Source organism: Melopsittacus undulatus, chromosome 3, assembly GCF_012275295.1.
Source record: "Melopsittacus undulatus isolate bMelUnd1 chromosome 3, bMelUnd1.mat.Z, whole genome shotgun sequence".
Lineage (NCBI taxonomy): Eukaryota > Metazoa > Chordata > Aves > Psittaciformes > Psittaculidae > Melopsittacus > Melopsittacus undulatus.
This window is the reverse complement of record NC_047529.1, coordinates 116476513-116487175: the sequence shown is the minus strand read 5'-3', so window position 1 is coordinate 116487175 and position 10663 is coordinate 116476513. Positions and strand designations below refer to the sequence as shown.

Sequence of the window (10663 nt, the reverse complement as noted above, 5' to 3'; positions counted from 1 at the left end):
CTCTCCATAGCTGAAGAGATTAGAAAGTGCAGTCAAAGCAGGGGGCAGGGGAAGGAGAATGGCAGGAATCTTTATCCCTGCTCCCCAAACAGCACCAGGCAGTGTTCAATGCATTCAAGCAACAAGCAGAGCTGCCAGTTGAGCTGAACGTGTTAGCAAGTCTTGGGACACTCAGCAGGAAGAACAAACCCTGGGATTCCAACACAGCAATAGAGCTTTTGCAGCGGGTCCAGAACCACCACAGTATTCCTGACTTTAACACATCCATAAAGCCCAAGCACACTCAGGAGTTCTTCAACAGCCAGGCTGTGCTGGACTCACTCCCACAAGTAACTCCTGGCATGCAAGTAACTGCTTGTCATGGAACTATTCATGAATACAGAAACCCGCAGCATCGAGCCCTTACCGTGACTTCTGGGGAGCCACAAGCTGGGGCCAGTTTGGCCTTTAACACACCTGTGTATGCCCATCCCGAATACCATGATGCAGCAATAACAGACATTGCCAAAAGCCTGCAGTGGCTGTTCAAAGCAATCAAGCTAAATTATAAAGGATTCCACAGAAGCAATTTGCTTAAAATCAAAGCTTCATGGTACTGTGACACTGAGCATCTGAATTATGTCTGCACTGTACCTTAGGGGCAGATAAAGAGTCATAGAATCCCAGCCTGGTTTGGGTTGGAAGGGACCTTAAAGCTCCTCCAGTCCCAACCCCTGCCACAGGCAGGGACACCTTCCACTGGAGCAGCTGCTCCAAGCCCCTGTGTCCAACCTGGCCTTGAGCACTGCCAGGGATGGGGCAGCCACAGCTGCTCTGGGCACCCTGTGCCAGTGCCTCAGCACCCTCCCAGGGAACAGCTTCTGCCTTAGATCTAACCTGAACTTGCCCTGTTTCAGTCTGAACCCATCACCCCTTGTCCTGTGGCTGCAGTCCCTGATGAGGACATAATCAAAGCAGTGATTCTAAACCAGCATGTTCCTGGATGAGACACGTACTAAGCATACAATATTTCACTCACTGACATTTGGTACCTCTCTGACACATTGAACCAGAAGCCTGTGCAATCTAGACACTGAAATACAAACTTTTCCTCAAAAATCAGTGTTCCATATTCTTTTATTTAAAAAATTCAGGAATGTGATACACAATACAATGAGCTCCCCACCACTGCAGTGCTCGCTTACAGGAGGTTCACCAGGTTCATGGCTTGTGGGGGGAATAAGAAGGAGGAAAAGACTGTGCAGTGCTTTTGAATGCTCCCAGTATTCCGGACCTGTGATCTTCAGAGCAAATCAAGTCTGTGAATCCACACAAAGATAAGGTTAAAGAGAAAAATCAAACTCTATTGCAAGCTAGCAGGGTACAGTCGGGTCTCACACAGATGGAACCAACACAACAGTTGTGTTTCTGCCGCTGTACAGGGAATTTACCATCGAGGGCTAAAGAGACTAAAGGGCCCCGTTAACACCAGCTGGTGCTGCACAGGCAATGTGGCACAGGACAGAGAGGCCATGCAAGTCCCCTTTTGCCCCCACCATCATCATCACATCTGTATCCTGGTTTGATAATAAACATAATGGGGGTAGGAGGAGAGCTTTTTGTCTTTTAAGCTAGCCATTGCCTGCAATGGACACAGAATAGAAAAATATGACTTCTGACACCAAAAAAAGCTTTAAAAGTTACAATGGAAGGAGCGACTACAACTCCATCTATTCAGATGCATTGACTTACTGTTAACAAATGGTGCCAACTCTCAACACTCAATACCTGCTCAGTTTCTGTAAGAGCAACAGGAGAGAAGGAAGTCAGGCTTCTCAGTGCTACTATGGTTTGTCTTGGTGCTTGGGGTTTTAATACACTAAAGAGCAGTAGTTCTAGGGCGCATCAGTGATATCCAGCCAGGGCCTCAAGAATTCATGCTAATGACTGTGACCAATATTAAACTAGTGAGCAAAATAATAGTGAAAATTTACCATAAAAAGCAAAGATACATATTTTTCTTAAAAAAAAGGTATTTGTTAATTTCAAAATTTACTTGGTTAATACTTTGTAGCATACTCGCAGTTGTAGCATACTCTGCAAACGTAGCCTTATATAAGATCTCATTTAACAGTCAACTCTAGATCATGTACAGGTAACAGAAGAAAGAAGGTAATTCAGACCAAAAAAACCATATATAAATACTATATTAACACATTTAAGTTAGTTCATGAGACTATACAATAAGCATAAACACAGAAAAAGGCAAGAGATGCTGATGGCTGCAATGGACCAACATCCCCAGGCTAGCACAAAGCTGAACCGACCCATCCACACACCGCAGCTTCCTGTGGATGCATCTGAGCAGCCAAGAGGCAGAATAACTGCACCCAAGCTAACAACCCCTGTGAGAGGGAACTGGTGTGAAACTGGACTGAGCTCCTCCACTTTCCCAATGTTTTGGCACCGGGCATCAGGCCAACGCACTGGCATGCGATACAGAGCCAGTCTGGCCTTGTAGCCCACACAGTTAATGTACAACACTGGTAATGCACCCATGGATAATCGAGAGTTGACTGCAATGCTCTGCTGAGAAGTTGGGTAAGACCACTGACATGACCTGGGCCAGGCCTGAGAGCAGCAGACTATTCTGAACCACTTAGGAGCAATTACCATAGGAAACTCATATTAGAAATGCCAAGTAGAAGGTGTCCTGTATCCAGAGGCAAAGCCACATTCCCTTCACTAACAAAACATTCTTTTCTTTAAAAAATCTACATTTAAATACTGTTAAAAACCTGAAAACCACAGCATCAAAGAATTTCATAAGGCCAAAACGATCCTCAGTTCCCTCTGTTGTGCCTAGGTACTGCAATACATGTGTAGAAGTAGTAAATACCATGTAATTTAATATCTTAAACTCCTTTCAGTGCCTTCCAGTAACACATCTCAGACCTCTTCGCACAAGAGTTAAGCCTCACAACACCCCTGTGAGGTAGGTATTATCCCCATCTGAAGATGGGGAAACTGAGGCAGAGTGTTTACCATGTCCAGGAGCATAGAGTAACCAATGGAAGATCCAAGATGTTTTCCAGTTTCAAGCATAGGAGCAGTCAATTAAATCACAAGATATTATATCCCATACATAACTTGAGGGTGGATCGAAAGGGTCAGGGTTTTACTTAGATCTCTCGTGCGTTTTATCTTCAACTCTCATCCAGTCTCTGCCAAGTTCACAGAGTCCATCGATCAGCTTCTCCTTTGTTAAGGTGTAAGTCGGCAGCATACTGTAACAGCTTCTTTAGAGCCAGTTGTCAGTTAACCAAGTTAACATTTTAAACCATAGATTCGGCTGCTTAAGTGAAACTATGTGATACATAAATATCCCAAAGTCTGAAATACAGCAATGAAATCCTGCTCCCGACCCCACTTCCTCAAAAGCCTGCACAAGGCTCCCAGGGACACAGGGGAGGGACCAGGATTGCTGTCACTGCAGGTGCTTACAGACACACTCAGTTACAAGCAAAATGCATCACTGAATTAGTTGTTACGGAGGCAACTGTCTATCCTCAAAAGCACAAAGATCAGGCTGTTGGTGCTTGGCAGACATTCCCCAACAGAGCACTTCTTGACATAGCCAATTCTTTTGTCTTAGTCAACTGAGCATCAAGTGAAAATGAAGCTCCAGCTTCTTCATTCATATCACTGTGAGTCAAGGATTCATTAAACTTCAAAGACTTTTATGACCACACACAACTTGGAAATCAGGAAAAACACCAGAAAAATCCATCAAATATAAGAGGATGCATTAATCTATGGGTCAGTCTCACATCCTGATCACAGAGCAGTATACAGTAGCTTGAACTTCCATGCTGACTGAAAACACCCCTTTCACACCTCATCTTTTCACAGGCAGTTGATTTTAATCACCTCACTACCTTACCAGAAGTGGGGATAGTTTCTAACAATCACACGATGTTCTCTTTAAAATACGCTATAGGATAAATCCATTAGAAAAAGCCTTCACATTTATTATTATATAGGTTTAAGAAAAATACGTGAAACTGCAAAGTGGTTTCCAGTTTTAAGTAGTTATCTCTTTAAAAACACTCTATGAACTTTGGTTTTCCTTAGGGCTTCTAAATAAACAATATATTAAAATATCTACAAATCAAATATTAAAGGGAAGAGTAGGTCCAAGAAATCCGTAACACAAACCAAGTTCCTACGTGCTTATCCCTCAAATACCTTTGCACTGGGAAGAAAAGGAAGTATTTCAGTTTGAAGCACAGCAAAAAGTGTCTCTGCTGAAATGTTGAAACTGGTTTTCTGAAGTTGTTACAGCATCGGTGCACTTTCTGTCTGTCTCAGTACAAGGTCAACACAACCACATTGCATCATGACAGTGACGTTATGGTCTTTAAAACAAGCATTCTAGATTTAGCAGTATGACAAGAACAAGGACTTCAGCAATTACACTACTTGGCAATGTTGCATCTCAAAGGTCTGTCCCTTCCTCCTGCAACAGAGCTGTTGTCAAAGTCCCCCAGAACTCAGGTAGCACCACTCAGAGTTACAAAGATGATTCAAACTGCTCATTTTGGTCGGTGTTTGCCTCTAGCTTAACTGAAGGGATGCTCTCCGGTTTAGTCCTCCTAGTTTTTGGAAATTCAATGACAACTTCTGAACAAGAAATACTAAGTGACGAGGATTTTTCTGTCTTCTTTGCAGTAATATCTTCTCCTGTTCCACAGCACTGCTTCAGAGCACACTGAGTCCTGCAAGGAAACTCACATTTCCCTCTCCCTGATTCAGAGCCAACACTGGCAAACTCAGGCTGAATGGTAGTCGCATGAATCCCCTCGTCATGGAAGATCTCCTTTATGCGCTTTGCCACCATCATGTACGTGGAAGGGTCAGGACACTTGATGTGAGCAGTGCCAATGATCCTGCTGCCTGCCAGCTGCCAGATGTGTAATTCATGGACTGCTTCAACTCCTTCAAGGGTACGTAATTTTGAGTTCAAAGAATGAACATCTATTTGTTTGGGAACAGTCTGTAGGAGTATAAGGGCTGACTCCCTAAGTAGCGGGTAGGTTGTGTAAAGGAGTATACAAACCATTATCAAACAAAGGACAGGATCTAAATATAGCAACCAGCACGGACCAGCCACCGTAATGCTCTCTTGCTCAGACGTGTTTGCTCTGCCCAGTGTTTGGGATAAAGTAGCATTTTCCATGCAATGATTATTGACACATGGATTAAAGCAGGGCCCATCTTTGGGGCATGGATTCCACAATCCATAGAAGAGCAAGGCATTCACTACCACGATTACTGAACCTAGGGCATCTCCAAAAACATGCAGAAAAACTCCACGCATGTTAAGCTGTGCACTGGAGTCTTCTTCAACCTCCTCTTCATCCAGAGTGTAATGACCAGCATTGCCATTCACCTGTAGGTCAGTCACGTCGTCTTTTGTATCACCTGATGAGAAAACAGTAGAGTGATTAGGCATATGCTGTAATACTACATGCTACTGTAATCCCATATGAAATAATAACCAACATTAAGCCTGCTTTCATTTGAGTACAAAACTAAAAGCAAGCAGCTCTACCCATAACACTTAGCAACATCTTCTCCAGCTGGAAAAAAGTCAGTTGTCCCAAGAAGCAATCAAAACAGTTGAGGATTGTTTCTACACAGAGCTATAAAGCACAGTATAGCTTTATATTAGAGTGGCAAAGCATGAAGACAACTGCACTTTAATTTATCTTGCTGGAAACCTGTTTTCCCATTTTCTAGCTGTTTAACTACTTGACTATTTACTACTGTTCATTTCCTAAACAAAATGCAGAATTACAGAGCACACAGCAAAAAGCTGGTTAAGGAGCTAAGTAACTTAGGTTCCCCCCCCCCCCCTTTGAAAAGCCAGAAGGCTAATCACACTGCTAAAAATCCCTCTTAAACCATAGGACTGCACTGCTATTTTATAGTCAAATTTAAGCTCAAAAGCTGTACGGGTCCTGCTTTACAGTAACTTCTGTTCAGGTTTAGGAGTTCATTTCCACAAGACTTCTGAATTCAAGGAAAAGGAAGTTTTCCTGAGATGGCGCATGGAGCCAGCAGAGCTGTGAGATACAATGAGCTGAGCTTTTAGGTCTGAATCTACGGGCAGCACTGACTCCAGGGCAGTGTGAGTTATCACTGCAGCTCTCTGAGGCTATGGACTAGTGTTATTGAGATTTCAGGACTTCTTAAAAAGTACTAAAAATACATTTCTTTCTGCAAGTGTCACAGAGCTGTTGAGTGACCCAGAGCTATTGATGCCCAAAGCCATGGCACGGACAGTGCAACACACAGACCAACATCTTAGTGCCAATACTACCACTGTAAGCCACCTAACTGGCTGGATAGCAATAAATGCACACACATCATTACAAGGAAAAACCTGTTCCAATGTCCCAACCTGAAAGTATTTTACATGAGTAACCTCCCACTGTTGTTTAAAAGTTCTTGGGCCAGAAAACTTCCAGTGTTAAAGAAGCAGCCACTGGCCCAAGTGAGACACGGAGCCCTCACTGCTTCCGTGGTCATTCAGTTCAAAGCTCTGTAAACATTAACATGGCCACAAGACCTGCAGCTTCTGGCACTCCTGTGATCCTGTAATCACACAGTGTCCCCAAGTCCTTTCCTCTCTGCAGAAGGGGTGGGCTCCTGCCCAGGCAGCTGTGTTCCAAGCCTCAGGCTCATTACCTCGTGCATCCAGCTTCTGTCCGAAAGCTCCAACTACATTTTCCACACAACCTTTAGGAGTTATGGAATATGGGACCTGTAACTTTCCATGGCAACCAATAAATTAGAGGAAAATAGCTCAGGTTACAGAGCTCAGACCTCGGGGTCCATGATAAGCACAAGGAGAGAGGAACACTGCTGCGCACCAAGCAGCTGGAGCAAAGGAGATCTGAAAAGTCAGTAAGACCTGTAACAGGAAACACTGTGCCAGAAAGCTCTTGAGATTATTCTTTAATGGCAAATGGTTAAATCATGTCCATTTGAAACACCTTCACCGAAATCTAACTGTACACTTAAAGCACAAAGCTACCTGTGCAGGACTAGCCCCTAAGGCTGTAGCCAGCTTTACGCTTTCACCATAGGAAATCAGGATCTACCCTTCTCTGTCATTTCCAATGAAGGCATAGTACCACTCTCAGACGCTTCCCTCGGCTTCACCAGCACATCCTACAGCCTCTCACAAGTCTCCAAGCACCTCTACCTGTAACAGTTGCACGGGTAAGCTATGAGTAACTCCATCCGTTACATAATCACAGCAGGGCATAGGAGGAAATGCAAACTTGTTTCAAAGTTTCACTGTGACCAAAATTATGCCCTATTACCACCTAAATACCCACAACAAATTATTTGTTACTGCCAGAAGGGCGCCCATGAGAAATTCCAGATGAGTTAGCTCAGAACAGCACATTTTAATCCATGCTATAAACTAATCTTTTAGTCTAGAACTAGTCCAAAACATGGCTTTTCATCATGTTTGAGCAACCTGGCCTGGTAGAAGGTGTCCCTGCCCATGGCAGGGGGGTGGAACTGGATGAGCTTTAATGTCCCTTCCAACCCAAACCAGCTTGGGATTCTATGTTTCACCATGCAAGCACAATTCCCAAGCCAAGATACCTATCAGATTAACGGTTAAGGGAACTGTACATTGTTTAGAAGTAATTATCAGGATACCTTTGTTGGAATTAATTCAACATTAAGAGCTTATTACGTGGTCAAGACAATGGTCTGCTATATTCAGAACAACTTTTCTATCCTCTTGTGTTTCCCAAAGCAACAGGGATTGAGGGAAAGAGAAAGCTGCTTCTCAAACACTGCAACCTCCGAGCACTGAAAATGAAACTGTAGCAAAGTCCACCCTGCTCAGTTAAAGCTCAGCTTCAGTGAAAGCAGCAGGTTCCTAATGGAACCCCCAGACCAAAGGAGAAACATGGGCTCTGAAGAGTGAAACCCCTTCCTCCTGGTTACACGGATTCCCTATGGCTGAAGTAGAGCAGCAGCAATTGCACACCTTTCACTCTGCTAGCATGCGGCACTTGGCTTTGGCCAAGTGACTTCCAAATACACTATCCAGGCTTCTGGATCCATTTTAAACATAACCCAAGCAATTCCCTCCCACAAAACAGACACTTTAATCCTAATTGGGAAGGGGAGATTTTACATTTACCTCTATGTGCAAATGAGTGGGAAGGAGCATACTTTAGAAAGCTAAAGAGAACTAATGCAAAGAGGCCACACGTGTACTTTGACACCAGTGAGCTCCACACTCAGTGCACACTGCATGACTTCCATGGCTCGGATTGGTAATTTCCAAGACTTCTCTGTATTAACACGGATGTCATGGAGAAGTACAACATTACTGCAATGGAATATCCTTCAGCATGTTACTTTCAGCTTGAGAATAGCTTTTTGGGTAGCTAATAACTGACCCAAGGCGCAGATCCAGCTGCCAGGACCCAGGTGTTGAGCTGTGCTGTGTCTGGTGTGCAGCCAGTTCAGATGGTGTTAGGGCATCGTCTTGTGACAGCTTGTGTCTCCACGCAAAACACTCTTGTCATTGGCCTTCTCTACCAACAACAACTTTCCCCAACACAACCTACTTTACCCCACGACTCTTTCACTCTCCAACTTGTGCCTTCAAGAGTACTTAGGGCACTCCTTTTAGCACCTGAAGGTGTGAGGTGGAGGTGCAACAGCCCAGAGAGCAGTGCTAAGGAGGCTTCTTGCCTCTTCCCCATCAGAAAGGACAGGGGGTCCCCCTTGAAGCCAGCATGGGAGCCAGACCCCCACCACCCTACTCAGAGCAGGGTCCTCTCCCACCTCCCTACGCTGGGATGGGGCAGAGGTGCCGCAGGGCTTACCTAGCTTGTCCTGGCTGACTCCGTTGGAGCTGCTGCAGTTCTCCACTAAGGTGCTGGTCTCCTCCCGGTGCAGCGCAGCCTCCCCATCCGCGGGGGGCTGCTCGGGCTTGGAGCCGCTGCGGGAGTGCTGCCTGCTGCCGTGCGAGTGCCCGTGGCCGTGGGAATGGCCGTGGCCCCCCACGCCGTGGTGGTTGAAGAGGCAGAGCCCCAGTAAGTTGATGATGAGCCCCGCCACCCCGACGCCGATGACCACCAGCGGCTGCTGGATCTCGTGGGGCTCGGTGAAGCGCTCGATGGCCTCCAGCAGGATGGTGAAGCACAGCGCGGTGAGGAAGACGGCGTTGACGAGGGCACCCATCACCTCAGCCCGCACCCACCCGAAGGTGTTCTTCTTGGTGGCGCGGGTGCACTGAGCGAAGCGCACGGCCACCAGCGCCACGACCAGAGCCATGACATCGGAGAGCATGTGGAAGGAGTCGGAGAGCATGGCCAGCGACGACGTGACCCTGCTCACCACCACCTCCACCACGAAGAACAGGAAGGTGAGCGCCAGCATGCACAGCAGCCGCGCCCGCCGGTTCTGCCACCACCGCGGCCCGCCGGGACCCTTGGCCGCCATCCCCCCGCACATCGCGCCGGGGCAGAGGCTGCCGGCCCGGCCGGCCGGAGGCACGAGGAGCACGGAGGGCGCTGCAGGCGGCCCGCGGCGGAGCCCCGAGCGCGATGGCGGCGGCCCGGACCCACCGCTCCCTCCTCCGGCGCTGGGCGAGCAAACTTTGCACCCGAGCCCCCTCACTCTTTCCACACGGAACCCGAACCGGCGCGGACACGCCCCCCTGCCCGCTCCCCATTGGTCATCGCGCCCCCACCTCGCCCCGCCCCGCCCCCGGCCTCGCTTCTCATTGGTCCGAGAGCCCTCGCGACAGGAGGCCACGCCCCTCCGGTACCTCCCATTATGGCTCATCCGCCCCGCCCCTCCGGGGGTACGGAGTGAGGCCGTGCGTGACGTCACGGCAGCGGCGGCTCCCATTGGCTGAGCTCCGCCGTTGCCCCGCCCCGCGGCGAGCGGGACTCGTGCAAAGGTTCTCTCCGCACGGCTCGGCTCGGGGCGGGGCTCCCCCTGCGGGACGGGCGGAGCGGAGCGGGGCAGGCTCGGCTGCGGGGCCCGGGGGCGGAGGGAGCCGAGCTCCGGGAGCCTCCAGCCGTGGACAGCGGGGAGGGCCGCGCCGGGGCTCCAACCGCGGGTGCCGGGTCCGTTCCCAGGCACGGGCCGGCCGCTGTCCGCGCTCACGGAGCGGGGTGTGCGCTGGTCTGGGGGCTCACAGCGCGGGCGGCAGCCGCGGGGCCTCGCAGGCCCTGAGGCACCAGGAACGGCCTTATTGTGCATGGCGGAGTGGGAAGGGAGCTTAAAGCTCCTCCAGCTCCAACCCCTGCCATGGGCAGGGACCCCTTCCACTGGAACAGCTGCTCCAAGCCCCTGTGTCCAACCTGGCCTTGAGCACTGCCAGGGATGGGGCAGCCACAGCTTCTCTGGGCACCCTGTGCCAGCGCCTCAGCACCCTCACAGGGAACAGCTTCTGCCTTAGATCTAACCTGAACTTGCCCTGTTTCACTTTGAACCCATCACCCCTTGTCCTATGGCTGCAGTCCCTGATGAAGAGTCCCTCTCCAGCATCCTTGTAGCCCCCTTCAGACACTGGAAGCTGCTCTGAGGTCTCCACGCAGCTTCTCTTCTCCAGGCTGAACAGCATCCC

General features: G+C 48.6%; 1 protein-coding gene across 1 annotated transcript; it reads right to left on the bottom strand.

Annotated features, from left to right (window-relative positions):
• Positions 1-1098: 1098 nt before the first annotated feature.
• On the bottom strand, positions 1099-9663 carry SLC30A1 (solute carrier family 30 member 1). The gene is made up of 2 exons (XM_031044467.2): positions 8910-9663; positions 1099-5463 (listed from the first exon to the last, which is right to left on the bottom strand). The coding sequence occupies exons 1-2, from the start codon at positions 9538-9540 to the stop codon at positions 4553-4555; spliced, it is 1542 nt and encodes a 513-aa protein (XP_030900327.2). The 5' UTR covers positions 9541-9663; the 3' UTR covers positions 1099-4552.
• Positions 9664-10663: the final 1000 nt, after the last annotated feature.

Excerpts from the sequence above, each read along its gene's own strand:
- SLC30A1 (XM_031044467.2), bottom strand. The coding sequence starts at position 9,540 with ATGTGCGGGGGGATGGCGGCCAAGGGTCCCGGCGGGCCGCGGTGGTGG. Across the intron at positions 5,464-8,909 it reads AGTCAGCCAGGACAAGCTAG|GTGATACAAAAGACGACGTG; the intron begins GTAAGCCCTGCG and ends TTTTCTCATCAG.